The sequence below is a fragment of the Nilaparvata lugens genome, chromosome 2 (genome assembly GCF_014356525.2).
Source record: "Nilaparvata lugens isolate BPH chromosome 2, ASM1435652v1, whole genome shotgun sequence".
In the NCBI taxonomy this organism is placed as follows: Eukaryota; Metazoa; Arthropoda; class Insecta; order Hemiptera; family Delphacidae; genus Nilaparvata; species Nilaparvata lugens.
The window spans coordinates 16,229,279-16,250,984 of record NC_052505.1 but is presented as its reverse complement, the minus strand read 5'-3'; the positions used below and the strand labels follow the sequence as shown (position 1 = coordinate 16,250,984).

The following is a 21,706-nucleotide window of genomic DNA, read 5'->3' as shown; positions in this document are numbered from 1 at the left end:
ATGAACAAATTTTTAAAGTATTAATGGATGGTCTTGCTGGGGGGTTTCTTGATAATGATTCAAAACTATTCAGATTAGGTAGATCGGTCTGTAAGGCCCACCGCAAAGTAAAGACCCACGCCACTCCAACCCACGCCGTGGGAAGTTTTGTAAAAGCCTTGCTAGAAATGGCGCTCCGCAAACTGCATCCAGCCCACCAAGTAAGTATCCACGCGTGGATCGGTTTGTGATTCGTTCACAGGTTTCGTCGAACGTGGGTCACTCTTTCGTTGTACTACGCATGCCTACAACTAGCGCATGCGCCGTCAACTACTCTGCTCGCTTTGTCTAGTCAGTCTGGTTATAGTCTTTCTAAAGGCAATCAGCTGCTTTGTTCATTAGTCTTCTAGTTCAGAGATGGATATGGAAGAGGCGCATGCTCACAACTGGCATAGATAAACAATAGCGTAAGTAGATATCCCATGGTATAGGGCGTTTATGTCGCAACTTTTACTGTTATCTCAAACCTATTACTGTTGATTATTGTCGAATTTTACTGTTTTGTTGGGGTGAGAGTGTATTCTCAAGCCTATTACTGTTGATTATTGTCGAATTTTACTGTTTTGTTGGGGTGAGAATACACTCTCTAGGCTTGAGATAACAGTAAAAGTTGCGACATAAACACCCTATACCATGGGATATCAACTTACGCTATTGTTTCTCTATGCAACTGGTCAACAATTTATAGTCTGTATAAAATAACATGACATTTCAATGGTCTTGAACAAATACAGACACTACTCAGCAGATAGCTTTTGAGGAATTGACGTAGTAATAACAATAATAGTAATCATTCAATCAACAAACCATTTACAGTACAACATTCCTAATTTACTCCTTGACAAGTGAGAAAGATAGACCTATATCTATAAAATCTCTTCATTTGTATAGGCTACTTTATTAAATTATTAAAAACAATATAAAAACATGAAGTACAACATAAAATATGTCTCAACTTATTTTATACAAACTATACTCTGCCGGCTGTTGGTCGGTTTTTCGGCTATACTCGACTTTTGTCGAGGTAGCGTGGAACGTGGACCGTGGGTTGAGTTTGCGGTGACAGATTCAGCCCAGTGTATGGGTTTGCTTGACCTTGAACATGGATAAGTGTGGGTCGTGGATTGCGTGGGTGTACTTTGCGGCGGGCCTAAACCTAGCTCCGCAGTGCAGGCTGGTTGCTTGGCTGAATCGGACTAGGCGCTGAGACAGCAAATAATAGCAGCGTTGGTGGGAATGCGAGCGGCCGCAGTAACATCTTCCACCCAGCAATGGTCGGCGTAGTTCCGCCTAGCGGACAGACGAAAGACCAATCCAGTCGGTTATTTTATCCCTCCAGCCAGGCTCAGCCAAGCAGCCAAGACAATAGAACAATGGAGTGGCGGTCTTATTCGCGTTCATCAGCAGTTTTCGTTCTCACGATTATTTTGATTTTTGTGTGTCAATAATAACTCCAGTCACCAGTAAAAAGTTACCAGAAACGTGGTGTACTACCATATTAATGACTTTTCATGATGATTTTTAATTATTTAAAAACATTGTTGACATTCTGAGCCTTTAGGCTAAACTTGGGGTCGCTGAGAACGAATCTGCAATCAGAATTTCTCTATCACGAAAAATAACGAAAAAAATCCAGCTGTTGATCTTCCGGCAACCTTTAACAGTCATCCTGCAATGCGGCCGAAACGCTTCCAAGCCAGACACCCATCTCGAATGACAACAACGCCAAGCTGTAAGAAACCATCCTGCACTGCGGCGCTAGGTTAAGGGTGGAAGGACAACGAAGGACAAGTGTGTTTAAAATGTGTGTACACACATGCTCGTCATGCATGTTGTGTCATCAGCGAGAAGTTTCGAACAAAATACAGCTGTTTGACAGCAGCTTCTAATATAAAATAAACAAACAATACCAATATATAAACCACTGGAAAAATTACAAACGTTAATGATTACAAAAATAATTTATCCTCAAATAGAGCAGCGAAGAAAAAATAAACAAAATATCAAAGATACAGAAACCTAACCCCAAAAATTTTGTTCGACGTATTTTGATGTGTGAAAGCCTTCATACATTGTGTGATGATACAACAATGTATGACGACATGTGTGTACACACATGTTCAACACACTTGTCCTGTCGTTAGTGGCCACCCATAATAATGATCGAACCATTTTCAGTTTTTGTAGAGTTCTTAGTATCATAAACGGGGAGTTCTTTAGATGTATATCACTATGGTTTCTAATATTATTGTATTAATAGATGAATAAAGAAATGTGCATCTTTTGATATTTAATTCATCAACCATTTTAGCAGGCCGATGGTTGTTGAATGTGTGTGCAATGGACTCTACTTATTCAAACTACTCAATATTCGACTTCCTCTAGACGACTTTCTTCAGCTCCCTCCATCTAATTTCTCTAATTCATGATTCCTACGCATTCCCATTCAAGTTCTGTTTTTCGAAGTGAAAAGTAGCAATTTCAAGCTTAACGTGTTTAGCCTGTAGCCTACAATGGTACTCCAAGATGAATTGTCAAATTGATAAACCAAAACTGAATTATATGGCAGGTGAACGACCTTCAGTTTTCCAACAATAGAAGTCAACGGAAAATTAAATAACACAAATATCACATACATATTAAAATCAAATAAAAACAATGTAAAAACTTTTAGTACCCTTTTATCAAAAACTTTAAAATATTTTAAAAAAGGGTACTAAAGGTTTTTATTTGAATCAAGTAGCCCATATAAACAAAGTAATCTTATATTCAAATCAGTATCAAGTCCATCTTCTACTATTTATATGATAAACATCTGTCGGCCGGGTTGGTCTAGTCGTAAGGAGCGTTATAAACTTCGGTCTGCTTAGCACCACCTGGTTCATGGGTTCGAATCCCGCCTATGGCATGGACGTTTGATCATCTCATCAATTCACTAACGCAATATCCATTACCCACGCACAAGCAAAAAATCTCATGTAGGCATCATCAGTTATAAAATAAAAAAGTAAACAATTATTAAGGAAATTAAGAGTTTCCACTTACTACTCCTATCAACTTACTTTCTTACTTGCTTTCGACTGTGTCTGATATCTCTTTCAACTCCATCAATTTCTCTCCTTTTCTTTCTTGATAACGCTTTCCATAAATATCCTTTTCCTGTGGTTTTCTAATAGTTTATCTTTGCTTTCAGGTGTTTTTCTTTTGCCTTGAAGTTGATGGATAAAATTGGATGTACCAGTTTGCTGTGGCATGACCTTGCTGCCAGCTATTTTCGACAGTCACAACTTATTTCAAATGGAACAAAACGGAGGCAGCTGGTCCAAAACAGCTTCTTTGCTATTAAGAAAAGTGTGACCTATGATCCTAGTAATTGGGAGCACTGGAACCTTCTTGGGATAATTGCTAGCTGTCCAGGTTTGTCAATATCAATACAATCAATTTCTTTCAACGCTACGTTTCAACGAAACTTTTCTATAAATAAAATATGTCTGTAGGCTTCGATATAGCAATATATAGTTTCATAGATTTATGGATTTTCTATCAAAAATGAAAATTATAGAATGCTGTTGATAATGAATTGGTGAAATGTTTATTGAATTGGAAAAAAAACTAATCACAAAATAAAAATTTCAAGTCTGAATCTTGTTTTTCATAAGATCACTTGTGATTTTCTATGATTTAATATAATTTTCAGAAATTATAATATATTATGTAATTAATAATCACATCAAAATATTTTCATGAAATTTTGAACAATTTTATTTCGGACTTTCTTCTCTTCATTCAGGAGAGAAATTGAAAATTTCTAGTTCTTGAACTTCAACCTAATATAACCTATAAGTGTTTGTTCACTCATAGGAAATGATCATGGGTATTACGTCAAGGCAAAACATCATTACAGGATATTTCTGTCAAAAAGTCATAAGCATGATAAAAATTTGAATCTCATGATGCACCGTATCTATCAATATCCTGTATTTTGTACCCATCATGTAAGTAAGTTTATAAGTGTGAGAATTTATACTCACCGAGTCCGTGCCGACTAGTATTGTATAGAAAATCTATTGCTTTACTGAGTTCGTGTATATTATCTTTTTTAATATTATGGTGCATAAACATATTTCTATTTTCATACAGATATAAACGAGAAACCCTTAGCTCAACATTCATTCATACAGTCCATTCTTGCGGAGGATAGGAATTCGGTTGCATGGACCAATCTGGGAGTTTTATACTTAGAACTGAACCATTCCGACTTGGCTAACAAGTCATTCAATGCAACGCAACGTATCGATGACTCATACTATCAGAGCTGGATTGGGCAGGTGAGAATTTGAACATTCAGTTATTATGTCAAATGGTTGTTTCATTTACAATTCCAATTCTATTCTCCTTTTCCTTGTCTCTTGAGTATTCATTAATTATAATAAGTACTTCGGAGGATCAACAGGCTCCTCAGGCCCAAAACTGAGTCACATTAAACAATTGTAGGCCTACCGCTTAGAAAAAATCAATCGGAAAATTACTATAGTGAAGTCCACGTTATAATGGCAGTGGAGAAAGATAGGAAAACATCTTTGCCGATCCTCACTGTCTTGTCAATGCCTTCTTGACGGTAGCTGATACAGGTTTATTAATGTAATATTAATTGTTCATTCTCGTTTAAAAGAATCAATTATATTTTATTAAGCAAGGAATTTGTTTTCAATAATTTCATAATGAATTATCATAATTAAGATGAAATATTTGGTTAATTATTAATTCTACATTGTTAAAAGCCGATCTGGCAACAGAGCAGAGCGAGAGAGATAGTGCTATCCGCTTTGTTGAATGATAGACAAAGATAGCAATACCATTGCTATCCCCTCTACTATAGTGAGGTCCACGTTATAATGGAAGTGTTTAATTAGTTTATTGTATTGCTATCCTTGTTTATCATTCAACAAAGCGGATAGCGCTATCTCTTTCTCGCTTTACTCTGTGTTTTTTAACAATTTATAAATATAATTAACAAAATATTCAATCTTGATTATGAAAATTCTTTGTGAAATCATTGAAAAATATTATTTATTGCTGGATAAAATATAATTGATTATTTTGAATGAGAATGAACAGTTAATATTACATCAATAAACCGGTATCAGTTACCCTCCATAGTTTATTTCTATGATCGACTCATGTTGGAATTAAAATTTTTAGCTGAATTGCAACGATTTACGGTTCCAAAATAAATTTTTCCCCACAAATAATTTGATCATTAGGATTCATTTTACTTTTCAAGGCATTGACAAGACAGAAGATCGGCAACTTTGTTATCCTATCTTTCTCCACTGCCATTACAACGTGGAACTAACTATAGCTGACTATGATATACGTCTTCAACTCGTTTCTTCATGCCTTCATGGTCAATGAGTATAAAAGTACCGTAACATAATTATGCCAATGTTGGGATTGAACATGTGTTGTAATTTTATTGATTAATGCATTTCAAATCAGAAATTATTCAGCATGCTAAAGCCAGCCTTCAATGTAATCTTTTTACCGGACATTTTCGACTTGCTGTGTCAGTGAGTATGAAGCTGCGTCTACTCCAAAGTTATTAACATTCTGTTAATAACAAAATGTTAATAACTTAATCCTTATAGATTCTATTAGATTGAACGGAACTTGACAAACACGTAGGCTATGTTCATCATAATGTATGATAAGTTTCGTTCAATCTAATAGAATCTATAAGGATAAAGTTATTAACATTTTGTTAATAACTTTCGTATAAACGCAGCTTATAAGTAAACGATGCTAATGTTGTAACTGGTAAATGTATTGATTATTTTATTTTAAATCGGAAATAAACTAGCACGCTAAAGCCTAGTGGCTGGTAATTCTGATCCGGACATTTTCGACTGATATGCGAACAGTCTTCTTGTGTAATAGCTGACCTGCAAATGCACACAAACAGTGGTCTTCGGCTGCAAAAATATGAGAACTTCTTTTAGACTTTTTAATCGTATAAAATGTTGCAAACCATTATTTTTGTTGAAACCAACAATCATTCTAAAGTGTTTCCCAAGATCTCGCTTAAACTATTTTTTATGGAAGGGAACATGTTGCAGCAAATATATAAGTCTATTAATAAAATATTATCATTCAAGTATTTTGGTAGGGTCACTTGAAAGATTATTCTCAAAGTATTACTATACATTTTTCATTCTATTTTATACACGTCTAGTTTAGCGATTGGTTGAAACTAAGCATGTCTAAAATAAAATGAAAAAGGATACTAATGTCTGTGCAAACCTTAGATTGGAGCATTGCTCTTATGGAGTACAGTGCTGCCAGATTTCACAGAATCCAGAGAGGCTGTGAGGTAATTGTGTGCGAGAGAGAGAGTGAAAAAGAGAGCATAGAGTTTTTTATGGATTCAGCATAAAAACGTCAACAGTGTGTTCCTGTTATTGTTATACAGAGTATAGTTATACAGTTATTGTTATTGTATTAGATTAACATTGGCCATACAGCCCCGTGCTGAAAAGTAAGTTTTGCTCGGACTATAGTAGGAGGTTGGTAGCGCTGATCTGCCTGTGATCGTTGTTAATGGTTCGTCTGCTGATTAGTTTATAAAGTATTGTAATAATTTATCACGTTTACGGTTATCAAAGTGAGTAGTGATGTTATATTGTGTGACTGCTGGCTTTTCAAGCAGAATGATAATTATTATCCCCACTCTGTGAGTTATAAATAGTCTTTCATAGTGTATAGGTAACCTCACTTCAATACCAAGTTATTACTGCCGGCTCATAAGTTGTTCTTTGCCGGTAGTGCCATATTGCAATTGATATTTATTTTATTGATGTGTATGTATTTTATCTTATGGCAAACAAATTAATTTGATTTATTATAACTCTTAGGCCCATTTGCACAGTATAGATTGCTAAACTCGATTAAGTTAATCGAGTTTAAGTTAATCTGAAAGTTTAAACTTGAATCGGTTTTCTCAGTGAATTTACTAATCCAGTTTAAGTTAAACTAGTTTAGCGTTAAGTTGGTAATAGAATGTCATCGTTTATAATATCAGAATGGCTGATTTTTACAGGAAATTTGTTATTTGTTTACAAACTAACAGTAAATTTAGGTTATGTAGCTACTATCATAGATGAAGGATAAGTAAGTATATATTAACTAGTAACTATTAACAAGTAAGTATATTAGTAAGTAACTATATTATTCTTGTCTCTGCTACTATTTTCTTGTTCAAAATCCACAGAGCTGTAAGCTGTACGGAAATAAAAGTGAAAAGCGATCAAGAAATTCTTCAAAAATATTTCTTAGAATGTTTTTAAAAAAAGCGATTTTGTTAAGCTTAAATCTACTATGGTCTTCCTCGTTTATTAGAAATCTCTCGAAAGCAAAATATCTCAGTTATGTGTTATTAAATATGTTTCCTAATCAAAAGTTATAGTTCTGGGGTAACCAAACACCTTTTTAAAAAGTAAACTTTATTTTCAAACACATAATTATAAAATATACATCGAAAAAGAGAGAAGTGCTCTCGGTGAAGTTTGGCAGTAGACTGACTAAAAGTACTATGATCGAGCATTACAATGGAATACAGCGTCAGCGATAATATTAGGTGTTACCAGATGTAACTCCTCCCCCCTAAGAGTGAAGCTGCCCTCAGCTTCAAAGAGATAAAAAACATATATTATATTTTAAGTATTATAAACTAAGTACATGGTAGTCTGGGGCATATTTGTTCTGGTTCACGCTGTACAGTATCATTTTCAACTTCAGATTTACAACACATTAGGTTACAAAGTTTGTGCCAGATAAATAGCCGTTTGAGAAATATTATAACAATCAATAAAATTACAGTAAAAATAAGCAAAAGAATAATACATAGGTTTCGATTATCGGTCAGAGGTAACTCATCTAGAACATCAAGTTTTTGAAAATTTATATTAGCAATATGTACTTGATCAAAGTTGAGGTTGGATAGTCGTTTTTTTTCTACAAATTCAGTTGGAAGTACAATTTCGTTTTCCCAAAATATATTTGGTTTGTAGTAACCAATCAGTGTTTCTGAGCTATTAATTTTCAACAATTGCGTTTTCTTATTAAGAAAAAGAGTAATATTCTTGTTCACATCAGTATTCAGAACCATACATGTACTAAAATTAAATAATATAAAACTATCAACTATTTCTACATATTTTATGAAAGAATCTCCGTCTTTCAAAACTACCTTACTACATCCGTCTAGATTCCTATCATTTAATAATTGCTCAATACATTTATCATTAAGTTCGCTTACTTCACTACAATAATAATCATCATAAATGAGTTCACAATTTCCAGAAAATAATTTGTCATTTCGAAGAACAAAAGAAGGATGTGCAATAGTTGTTAAAATTTCGTTACCGACAATGACAGGATAAGACAATAGAAAAAACGTTTCATAAACAGTTGACAATAGCGGTACGTCCACAAAATATGAAATATGGTCTTTAAATATTCCACAATGTACTTTGCTTAGTTTCCATAACACACTAATTTTATTTGAAATAAAGCTGACATTTGAGTTTTTTTGTAGGAGAAAAAGATCATCATGAGAAATAATAGAAGAATGCAGTATTTTCAATTTACAAAATTCGAGACTAGTTACGATGTCAGATATTTTATTATTCAGAAGCAGGAGCGAGTCGAATAACAAAGAGGATTGCTGATTCATTTCCATTCGGTTGGATTCATTGAACAAAGAATTAAAGTAATTGCTGATTTTTAGATTATTCGCTCTGATTATTTTCATCTCATTATTGAATTCGTTAATTAACTTCTGATTTACAGCAAATTGCTTGTCTACATTGTTACTAAGATGATATTCATTAGATTGGACTGTCTGCAAAATTTTGTCATATCTTTCCTTATCATCAGCATCCATGTTCCCAGTGATCCACGAAATCGCGGATCCTAAACCATTAAAAAGACCTCTTTTCTGCCTATAATTAACGGATTGAATCTCATTCAATTTATTCTTAGTGTATTTCAAATTCAATTTCATCATACTTAAGCGACTCTTATCAATATTATTCCTTTTAGCGAGAAAATCAACAAATGTTTCAATATTACTTAATTCTAAACGTAAATAACTAGTATTAATATTATGAACATAGGTAAAAGTTTCATTAATTATATGAGAATTCTGTATCTTGATTGGAGCAATACCAGATGTTCTGCTCAAATCTACCATCTTATAAGACGTTGCTGGGGCCAGCAACAGGAGAATTAGGGGCAGTACCATCACGTCCTGTAACAAATAAATCCTTTTTCTTACCCTTCACCGGTTTTTTAGGCCGTTTCATTCTGTTAGGGTGCAATTTGAAAGGGCGTTTTTGGATAGCTTTAGGATTCCTAGCTAATTGCTGTGTTGTATCGTAATTTACTTTGATGAATTTCGGTTTTGTTTTCTTATTAAATGTCGATTTTATGTGTGGCTCGTTTTCAATTTCAACATTCTTCTCACGATTAACATTCAATTTCTCAGTACGTTTTTGTTTTTCTTCTTCAATTTTATTCTTAATCATTTTATGCACTAGGTTGACTCGTTCAAGATACTGTTGGGACAGTTGTTCAGTTACTAATCTCTCTGTTATTCCGTTTACAAAAGGGTTATTCGATATTCCATATGTTATTTCCATAGGAGACATTTTCAATGTAGAGTTTAGAGTATTATTGAAGGCAATTACCGCTAATTTCATATTAGTTTCAGTGGTGTTGGTTTTATTTTCAAGTTGAATGGCATTCAGAATTTCAATAAGTGTAGAATGAGTCCTTTCTACTAAACCTTGCGAGTCTGGGTGTCCGGGAGTAACGTAATATGGTTCAATGCCATAAAGTCTCAGGAAATCACGTAGGCCTGCATTGTCAAATTCACGTCCGTTGTCCATTTGTACAATTTTGGGTATGGGGAAAGCAGAGAAATAGTCGTTTAAGCATTCTTGGATATCGACTTGGTTCAAACTTTTTATTGGATGGACTGTTAGCCGTTTGGAAAAACAGTCAGTCATCGTTAAAAACTTTATTTTGTCATATTGGAAGCAATCAATCTGTATTTTTTCGAACGGTGTTTCAGGAGTGGGTGTGATTTTATAGTCAACTCGAACGGGTCTCCTGTCATATTTAACCTTTAAGCAAACAGCACATTTATTAATGTAACCAGTCACATCCTGTAGCATTGATGGCCAGTAATATTTACGTCGTATTTGATTATAAGATTCATTGATACCACGGTGGAATGTTTTACCCTCATGATAATTAGAGATTACCTGTTTTTGTTCATCATTTTGTGTCACATCTAAGTTCATTCTTTTATACCGTTTAAGTTTGATCGAATCAAAAGTCTCTAGCAGTACGTTCTTGAAATTGTTAAAAATCCGTTCATACTCATCGTATAGGGCTCCGGCACGCGAGCAGAAAACTCCATACTTTGTATTCGGTTTCAAATACTCTATACATTTGTCCTTCATGTCATCGTAATCATTAGCATTCCTAAAATAAATAATCAATCTATTTTTATCAAAAATCTTAATCAAGCGAGGGGGTTGGTCACCTCGTTCAAGTACTAATTGGTTATGTTCTACATTCAGAATCTTATCGTCATCAGCAATAGTTACTTGCTCGTTTGAACTCTCTTGAGAGTGTATTGTGGCTAAACTGTTATTATCATCTTCACGTTCATTACCATTTTCATTATTATTTACAACATTTTCATAATCAATATCACGCACAATGTTTTCATTAGCATCATTATTCACAACGCCGTCATTTCTATTATCAATACCTATAATATCATCATTATCAGTTCCTTCGGCCGGGTTATCTATTTGTTGGAGAATTTCATCAAGGGAACTAACGTCTATGGAGGGAGCTTCAGTACGAGTATTGAATCGCAGCAATTCGTCCACGTTAATATCATCGAATTCATGATCAGGGTCGTGAGCACTATTATCAAAACCGTGAAAGCCATCTTCTAGACCAGTTTCGTGGGGGTCAGTAGCAATATTCGCAAACCCGCGAAAGCCATCTTCAAAACCTAAAAAAGCATCTTCCTCATTTTCCATCATGTGAACATTATTAGGACGAGACAGAGCGTCCGCTACGTAATTGGTCTTCCCATTTATGTAAATAATATCAAAATCAAATTCCTCTAATAATAGTTTCCATCTAATGAGTTTCGAGTTCGGTTCTTTGATGCTATGAAGCCACTGGAGAGGCTTGTGATCAGTTTGAATGAGAAACTTCCGCCCGTATAAATAAGGTCTGAAATATTTACAGCACCAGACAATAGCCAATAACTCTTTTTCTATGGTGGAGAGATTGATCTCATGTTTATTCAAAGTTCGCGAAGCATACGCTACTGGTAGATCTTTTCCTTCAAAAACTTGGGATAATACCCCTCCTATAGCATAATTGCTCGCGTCAGTCGTGACAATGAACTGTTTAGAGAAATCAGGTAGTTGTAATATTGGACTGTTCTGTAACATTGTTTTCAATTTCTCAAATGCATTTACATATTCTGTATTATTAATATCGATCTTTACATCCTTTTTCAATGCCTGAGTCAGAGGTTTTGCGATTTTTGCATAGTTCTGTATCATTTTCCTATAGTAGCCTGTTAACCCTAAGAATTGTTTGATTTGTTTTTCGGTTTTAGGTATTTTAAAATCCTTTATGGCCTGCAATTTGGCTGGGTTGGGTTGAATACCGCGTTCTGAAACAATGTGGCCAAGGTATAACAATTCTCTTTTGAAAAATTCGGTTTTGTCAAGCTGTATTTTGAGATTGTTTATCAATGCAAAATTTTCAGGACGTGTGGTCATTGAGTCATTATGCGAGTCAAGAATCGTTTCTACTTCCTCAATTTCCATGGGTTCAGGACTGATGGTCATGAGTTCATGAGAGAAAGCTATACAAGTACATTCACCATTAACAATATCAACTATACCTTCTTCAATACAATAGTTAGAATTATTTATAGGTTTAAATATCTATTACAGTGGGAATAGACCTAACTGGGATAGTTATTACATTAAATCCAGGTTTCAATTCAATTTGTTTTCTAGTAGAATTAATTACAGATAATAACGGTTTTGATACATTGCCATAATCTAACGTATTAGTCTCATAATTTACATGGGCTTTGAGTTGTTGCATAGTTTCATTACCTAAAAGAATATCGTACCTTTCGGAAAAATCATATATATACATCTTAATTCTAGAAAGATTCGGAAATAACGTGGATGGACCAAAAAATATATACTCATGTCCACCACTTGTACCAGCCGGGGTTTTTACGACAAATTTTTCCTTATATCTAGTTACAGTTGGCGGTACAATTGCAGGATGTACATAATTCATCATCGATCCAGTGTCAACAAGCCATTTTCTGTTTACATCATCGACAAAATAGGGTAGCGATTTATCAATAATATTCAATTCAAGCTCTATGGGGGGGTTTCCGCCGGATTGGGGCCACACCCTAAAAAATGATCTGCCATTTCATTCACAGCTGATGTTAGATTGTTGAGTTGCGATTGCAACAATTGAATACGAGTGGATGCATTTACTTGATTGATATCATCATTTGATTCATCGAGATAGTGAAGATCCTGGAAAGGATTGTTTCTTGCCGAATTGTTAGCATTTCTATTAGTAGAAGCAGTACGCATGGAGACAGTATTCTGCGAGTCCCAGTTGTGAGACTGTTGAATGTTTCGTGCTCCGTTTGAAAAGTTACGAGAATTGTTATTGAAAGATTTCGGTTGGAAATTTTGGAATTGCGACTGCTGAAAAGTAGAGGTAGAGGGAACTACACTTTGTTGGAAATTAGAATGTTGAGGCTGTTGAAAATGGATTTGATGAGGTTGTTGGAACCGATTCTGAGTAGTGAAGGGTTGCTGGAATCGATTCTGATTGAAGTGTTGCTGGCGGAAATTCCGAGGAGAGAATTGTCGGAATTGATTGAACACTGGTTGTGGTTGAAAGAAATTCCGCGGTTGGAACTGAGAATTGATTTGTTTTTCACTCACTGCACTTTTGTCACTTACGGGCTCTGCACATTTTAATTGTTTCAAAACAATGCTACAATCACTGCGCAGGGTATCGCGGGCGTCGTCCAAGTTCTTGAGTTTGTATACCTGAAGATGAGCTCCGAGTGTTGGATGAACACCGTGAATGAGCGTGCGGACAAGAGTTGTATCGAGTTGTTCGAGAAGATTTTTCAGGAGATCCCCGGTTACACCATCAAGTTTATAGCGGGTCACCACTCTGGTGCGTTTTTCACTGAGTCTTTGTAGGAAGTCGAGGGGGTGTTCGTATTGGAATGATTTCATTACAGCAATTTTGGCTATTAGGTCAGGGACCGTGCGTTTATCAGAGAAGCTTTTCATTAAAAGTTCAATAAGTTCAGCTAAGTTGGAACACTCGCAATTTTGTACAACATCGTCTGCAGCACCTTCCAAACTGTGGAGGGCGGCAGTAAATAACAGCCAATGATTTTCTTCGCGTTGTGATTGTTCAATTTTATCGTTACAATACAGATTGAAAATGTCTTGGAGAGATTTGATAAATTTTGGAATTTTATTGGAAGTTCCATCGAATTTTGGAATATAGTCCAGCAAATATTTCGGGATAGATTTGGTTGACATGATCACAGGGTCTAATTTTGACGGTCGAATGAGTGTAGAAGATGAAGTGAAGAAAATGTTCGCATCTGTACTTACAGTTGATGGTAGTTTTACTTCCGTCTCAAATTTGTGGAAGGAGTCTTCGTTGTCTGCCAGGTTGAACTTCGAAGGTCGCAGGTGTGGTACGCAGAGAACTTGTCTTGAAGGGTTCACCTCACTCACTGGATTTCCGGATTTTTCACGAAGTCGAAATTAAAGATCGCGAATCGAAAAAAACTTGTTGTTAAATGAACAACCTCGAAAAAACGTAAGGAAGGTAGTTCGGGCGCCAGTTATAGTTCTGGGGTAACCAAACACCTTTTTAAAAAGTAAACTTTATTTTCAAACACATAATTATAAAATATACATCGAAAAAGAGAGAAGTGCTCTCGGTGAAGTTTGGCAGTAGACTGACTAAAAGTACTATGATCGAGCATTACAATGGAATACAGCGTCAGCGATAATATTAGGTGTTACCAGATGTAACTAAAGACCACTGTTAAAAGTTGTCTTATTTTCTATCAAGTGGTTTAATCAAATACTGGATTGGCAGTTGCTTTACTCAAGCTAAACCGTTACGAAAAATCTCCATTATCCCAGAAATTTAAATCATTTGTTTTTGCCCAATTTTTCTCAGTTTTTTAATTTTTTCGCAGTCATCTTTATCAATCGCATTAAAAACTTCTATCAATTCCTCCATTATAATTATTTTTACATTCAAATAATGATTCACTATAACCTAAATTAATAATTATTATCGTCTACAGAAGCATTAAAAACAACCGTCGAAAAATAATTTACTATCAGCTGTTTCCCCATCAAATCTTTACAGATGTCAAGTTAATCCAAATTATTTGGTCTACACCTCCTGCTTTGGAGGTTTAAACTTTTCCAGATTTTAAACTTAATACAGAGTTTAAACAGCTGATACTGTGCAAACGGAATTTTAGTTTAAACCAAAAAAATCCAGATTTGGTTTAAGCTTTAGCTTAAACTTACACTGTGCAAACGGCCCTAAGTCACAATGTAGCAATAATTTGTGGTTAATTTGCAGGCGATGATTGCTGAAAAAATCAAACATGCTGACACGTTGGACCTATTCAGACACACAACTCAGCTAGGGTTCCACCCAGAGTCTGCCATCAGCTATGCTCAGCACGTACTTCACACTCTGCAAATGGACATCACATGCGATGAGGACCGAGAATACTACAAGGACAGCATCACAGACATGTTTGCCGAAGCTGTCGCCTCCGAAGGAATGACTTGGTATACAGGTATTCAGATTCACTTCAATTTACTAATTTCAATCTACATAATTTACACCCGTATGCAGATGCTCGGTTTAAACTGCGTTTAGCCCATCAATGGTTTAAACTCAAGGTAATCCTACTTATTTAGCGAGCAATTTCTGTATATATATATGTGATTATATGGGTATATATTTATGTTCAACGGATCTCGAAAACGGCTCTAACGATTTTCACGAAATTTGGAACAAAGTAAGTTTATGATATGAAGATTCGATTGCACTAGGTCTCAACACTTTGATAACTCGCTGAAGGATAAATACGTCCTTGGAAAAACAGCTGGAAATTTTGTCGTCTGTCGATACCGTAAAGGTGCGTACAGACATATGCGCGGCGAACATGAGCAATTCACTTTTAATCAGCTGACTATATCTGTAGTTTTACAGAAACGGTAAGATACAGATATAAAAAGCTTGGCATCAGCTGATTAAAAGTGAATTGCTCATGTTCGCGGTGCGTAAAGCTGTACGCACCTTTATGGAAGAGAGTGAACGAGTGCATTTGTGTGGGATCATCCAGCTGATCTCACAAAAAGAAAATTTCAGCAAGAGGAACTTATTTTCGTTTATTTCTCTTTTTTTAAGAAAACATGTTTACTTCAGAAAGTCCAAAATAGTAACTAGATGCTGTTAGTGATACATAGTATATTAACAAATATTGTAGCAAACATAGTAAATCGAATTCATAGTATATCTATTTGTAATTGATGATGTGTTTGTTTTTTGAAGTGTGAATAAATTGTTATTTTGATGAGTGATAGTAGCTTAACCTAGATTTTGATTTGGACTGTAGTATAAATTTTAAAAGGGACAGTTTTGGGCATAAGCCTGTTGTGCCTCTTCATATAACTGTAAAAATAATTGTACAACTGAGAAAATTAATAAATAAATATGAACTATAAACTCAATCTTTCGTCACAAATTTTCTATGCTTTTACACTCCAGAGCAAAGCTCGGTCCCCCGATATTATAAATAAAGGAAAGAATTTGGCTTAATTACGTACGAGAAAGGAAATTCACGAATGACGCATCATCATGTCTGAACTACTGAACTGATTAACTTGAAATTTTCCATATTGATTCTTAATTTACCAAGTATGGTTATAGGCCTATTTTGAATTCTTCAAGATCTCAGTAGGTCAAGTTTTCAATTGCAGAGCACGGGTTACCACTGCTAATTTGTAATGAAGTTGATTGACACAATTTGAATAAATATCGATATCATCGTGCATTGCTCTTTCTTATTCGCTTCAAGTTGTTTATATCAAACATGATGACTCCATTTGGAGTCATAACTTAAAATGACCAAAAAGTAATTATGAAAAATGTTGGGATTTTTTTTCATTATTTTTATTGTTATCAGCAATAAATTCTGAGTTCAATGATATTTTTTCTCAAAATATTTGAAAAATCATGCATTGCAAGGATCCGTGCGCCACCACTCTTTCAATGGGTGTCATTCATATGTGCGATATCTCAAATGTGAGAGTATTTCAGCTTTTTTTGATTCGTTTCTATTATCAAAAATTATCAAATAAAATCAGCTATTGCCATTTAAAATCCAAAACCCAACTTTTTATTTTACATTTGAAACCAAATTGAACAATATATTGTAGGTTATGCTTATACACTATAGTGAGGTCCACGTTATAATGACAGTATTTGATCAACTTTGGTTTTGCTATCCTTGTCTATAATTTGACAAAGCCGGTGGTACTCCTTTTCCAGGTCCTCAACGATGCCAATTATGTTTTTGACAGTGTAAAAACATAATAAATTAATGCAGAGAATCGGCATCGCTATTCTTCTATCTTTATCCACTGCCATTATAACATGGACCTCACTATAGACAAATATTGAAATCTCGCATATCTGAGGTACTCCCCTTGTAATTTCTTAGGGCCGGTTTCCGAGCTCGGGATCTATAAGTTCTGGACTTGACAATTTTTGATAAACCCATCGACTCGGAAAGAGACGAGAATCTAATTCAAGTCCTGGACTTATAAGCCCTTCTCTCAGGAAGCGAAATTATAAACTCAGGAGTCTGATTTAATCTCTAAACTCCAGGGTCTAATTAAATCCTCGACTAAGTTAAAGCCCTGACTCGGAAAGCCAATTTTCTGACTCCAGAGTTTAAAGCCTCAGTAGGAGCCTAGTTTTAAGCCTAAAGGCTTGGTAGAAGCAGCTGCTCGCATCACCAATCTATCAATCAGAATGGCCAGAGGAACCAACATGAATATGCAGAAGGTAACTCTTTCGTTTACAATAACACTCAGGGCCGGGTTCCGAACTCTATTAGCAATTTCCAGTTTATTTAGCAATGTTTCATTTCGTCAAGGAAAAACGTTTCCAATTATAGAAATGAGAAAATAAAGATTATCATAAAAAATGCGATTACGCCCCGTTTTGGAAAGCCAATTTTCTGACTCTAGCTGTTTAAAGTCTAGAACTTGGCTAAATCCCGAGCTCGGAAACAGACCCTTAGTGCCGGTTGCACAACAGCCGGTTAAATTTTAACCGTGATTAATTCCACGAGAACCAATCAGAGAAGGCCTTCTTGATAAGACGGCTTCTCTGATTGGTTCTCGTGGAACTAATCACGGTTAAAATTTAACCGGCTGTTGTGCAACCGGCACTTAGTCTTCGATTTTCCATAGTTGATAGTCTTGATCATCGTAATTATCAAATGTTGTTTTCATTGACAGAATCATCCAATTCAATACGTATAAACGATTTCTGTTTGTTGTGTTTTCAGAAGAGAGAGATACCGATAGTTGCGGTCACAACATGCTGGGCTGCTTACAAGAAAGATTAGGATGGTTGAATTCGGCAATCAAGTCATTTACTAAGGCGCTATCATTGTTGGAGCAGGAAAAAGAGAACTACTCTTTGAATAAGAAAAAAGTTGAAGAGGAAGAAGAACTGCAGAAGTTGTTAACAAATCAGCGCATTAGTATCGTCAGAAAGAATCTGGCAAGAGTGATGATTAAAGTTGACAGAAATGAAGAAGCAATTTCGCTCATTCATAAGATTGAAGATAGTGACTTCCAGACCGACTGCAATCTTGCCCTAGCTCTCTTCAAACGTGAGTAATACACAATTTAATATTAATAAAACAATATTGAAACTTGAAGTAACCTTTATTATTTAAAATATTACAATATTTATAATATATTGCAATATATATTATATTAAAATAAATAAACAGTTGTAATATTTTAAATAATAAAGGGTACCTCAAGTTTTAATATTGTTTTATTAATTTATAAAAGTAGCCCATTCAAGTGAAGTGTTTTTGAATATTTAATATCTATATTTCAAGTGTCGATATTTGATTATATTTATTTATTTATTTATTTATTTATTTATTTATTTACTTATTTACTTATTTATTTATTTATTTATTTATTTATTTATTATTTATTTATTTATTTATTTATTTATTTATTTATTTAATCATTCATAATTACACAACGTACAGAAAAGTACCACAGGCTTATAAGCCCAAAACGGTTCCAATTCTAATTTATACAACAGTCCAAAAATGTAGCTAGGTTATGTGTCACTTAACATTCATTTACACTCATTCATAACACTCAATTTACAATTCAAAACACATGAAAATCATTTTTAAATTAGAAAATACTTCAAAATTAAATTAAATCAATTACAATTAATTAAAAAATTCCAAACTTTCAAAATACTATAAAATTTTGAGACCGAAAAGACAAAAACACTATTTAGAACTTGTGCTAGTATAATCATCTGCTAAATATCCAGTCTGTGTTATTGTGGAAATGATGTTGTAGAAGATATTCATGAATCTATGTATCTATGATACATATTTATGTATCTATCTATGAACTATGAGTAATAGAGGAAAGAATCGGCTTATACACGTTCAGGATAGGAATTCACGAATCATCATCACGTCTGAGCTACTGGACTGATTAACTTGAAATTTTGCATATGTAGCGTTTTAGTTTACCGAGAATGGTTATAGGCCTATTTTAAATTCTTCAAGATTTCAGTAGGTCAAGTTTTTAATTAGACCCTTGCAGAGCACGGGTTACCTGTTAGTATTGAATAAAACTATTGTAACAAGTATTTATTTATTTAAACATATTTGAGACAACATATCTCAAACCTACAGTTGTGACAATTTTAAATGTTACAATTTTTATTCAATAGAAACTAGTCTGATTTATATAATAATTGATGAATTACTTTTATAATGAAAACACTCTGATTATTTAAGCATGTAACTTGCGCCACGAACACACACATTTCTCTTTTAATAGTTTATTATATCTTAATCTTATTGTTTCTGTACAAATACAGATATATTAAACTATTACAAGACTTAACCTATTTCGGACTATGTGTAACTTTATCTGATTTTGGGGGAGGAATAGCAGTAGGTTACATTAATTTTTTCTCTCCCAATCATTTTGATGATGTACTTATTGTATGAATCAATAAAGAATTATAATAATATAAAGCGAAATGCGCGTGTTTGAACGCACCTGCATGAATCCTACTTGGCACACTTGTCCAAGTCTACATATAAATCTTAAAATCTATTGTAATGCATTTGAGAAAATACTGTAGCAAATTTTTACTTTTTTCCTTGCTCCTAATTGCTGTTGCATGAATCTTCTTGGACTGACATTCTACCGAAAAATCATATAGTATTCAAATTTGCTTCATGAAACTATTGGTTGATGATGGCTTCACTCAAATAATATTCCTTCTTACACTTATCACATTTATATTTTTGTTCATAAGGATAACCATCTTTTTGTGTGTTGAAATTTGTGTTTGTCGTTCGAAGGTGACCAGTTGGACGAATGTATAAGGCAGTACGAAAGAATCACAACTAAATATTCACTTAGCAACGGTAAATATGATAAACTGGCTGATGTGATGATCGCCAAAGCTGCAGCTTTCTATAAAAAAGATGACGCTGATTCCACACTCAAAAATCTCAAGCAATGGTTTGTAAGAAATGTTAGCTTCCTAAAATTTGTAGATTTCAATTTTGTCACATGTATGCGAAGGTATGTACAATAGTTATTTGTGCAACTAGTGTGCAAAGTGACAGTTTGCTGCACCGAAAGAAACGTTGCCGGAATGGCTTCTTGAGTGCAGCAGAGGAACTTTGTGCACGTTTTTCACATTAAATTTTTCCTACAGTTACCATTGAATATGAAAAGTGGGTAATTATGGGTAAAATGATGGCTGAAATCCATCAAATATTGTGTGTGTGATGCTGTTATTAATAACAACCTTAATTCATTTGAAAATTAATAATCCAATTAAAGTTGAAAATGCTCAGCCAAAGTTCTCATTTTTATTCATTCAAGAATCAGAAAAAATACAGATAGAACAAAAAATTCGCATTCAAAATACACGCCAACAGCTGAATGGAATGGCTGCAAGATGGCTGAACCGACAAGCGCGCGACCTAGCGGGAAGAATCGTACCTAAGTTTGTTTCATCCAGCTAAAAATTACAGAAACAGGATTCAGAAATTTAGATTTTTGCTCAAATTACTGAGAAAAATGCTCAAAGTAAACTGAAAAAATATATAAAAATAACATAGACAACAGAGAATATTTATTGTAGTATTTTTATCTACATGGATATCGAATGGTAATCATTTAACCTCAAAATTCGAATTTTATAATGTATATTTGCTACTTTTCTCATTGCTTGCAGTTGAAATAATAATTATCAATAGAAAAGAACTATTATTTATTATTAAATGATGAGAATTCGTAAATGATGATTATTTATTTAATTATGATTTAGATGAACATTATTTTTGTTCTGGATTTCTAGATTGGGATTTTATCATAAATGTAGGGTAGCCATTGAAATGATTCTTATCTAAATCTAACCGCAGTCATTGTTACCAACTTAATTATGGTTTTCGTGCACTAATCCTCCATATAACCCACCAACTATTTTGTGTTGCCATGTTGCACTAGAGCGGAAAAGTGATTCTTTGCGTTCTGTAATCAGTGCAGGAATGGCCACTTTTCAAGGCAACTGCAGGAAAATAGTTATTTGTGCAACTAGTGCGCAAAGTGACAGTTTGCTGCACCGAAAGAAACGTTTACGCCCGAGCCATAGGCGAGGGCGGAATGGTTTCTTGAGTGCAGCAGAGGAATTTTGCGCACGTATTTCACATTTAATTTTTCCTACAGTTACCATTGAATCATGAAAAGTGGGTAATTATGGTTAAAATTCCCTGAAATGCATCAAATGTTTTTCTGTGTAATTTTATTATTAATAAAAACCTTAATTTATTTAAAATTGAATAATAATGTAGTAGTGTTTGAATGAAGGCGGCTGTCATCCACTGTTGTCCACCGCATCAATATTCTTATAACGTGCACCAATGTCAGTGCAGTTACCAACGTTACTAATTTTGATTTTGCTGCACTGGTGCTCCATATAACCTACTAACTAACTATTTTGCGTTGCCATGTTGCAAATCTGGAGTGCAGGAAAAATTTTTCCCGCACTAGAGCGTAAAAGTGATTCTTTGCGTTCTGTAATCAGTGCAGGAATGGTCACTTTTCAAGGTAACTGTAGGAAAAATATATTACATCAAGTATTTTAAGAA

The 21,706-nt window shown here is 34.3% G+C and overlaps 1 protein-coding gene across 2 annotated transcripts in view; it reads left to right on the top strand.

The window, feature by feature from the left end:
- The window catches only part of LOC111052173 (tetratricopeptide repeat protein 37), a 76,788-nt gene that overhangs the window by 43,351 nt on the left and 11,731 nt on the right, over nucleotides 1–21,706 (top strand). For both annotated transcript variants that reach the window (XM_039420688.1, XM_022338810.2), the window contains exons 12-16: nucleotides 3,233–3,456; nucleotides 4,180–4,367; nucleotides 14,818–15,040; nucleotides 17,828–18,157; nucleotides 19,907–20,069. In XM_039420688.1, coding sequence (XP_039276622.1) covers nucleotides 3,233–3,456; nucleotides 4,180–4,367; nucleotides 14,818–15,040; nucleotides 17,828–18,157; nucleotides 19,907–20,069 — 1,128 coding nt within the window. The remainder of the gene's footprint in view (nucleotides 1–3,232; nucleotides 3,457–4,179; nucleotides 4,368–14,817; nucleotides 15,041–17,827; nucleotides 18,158–19,906; nucleotides 20,070–21,706) is intronic.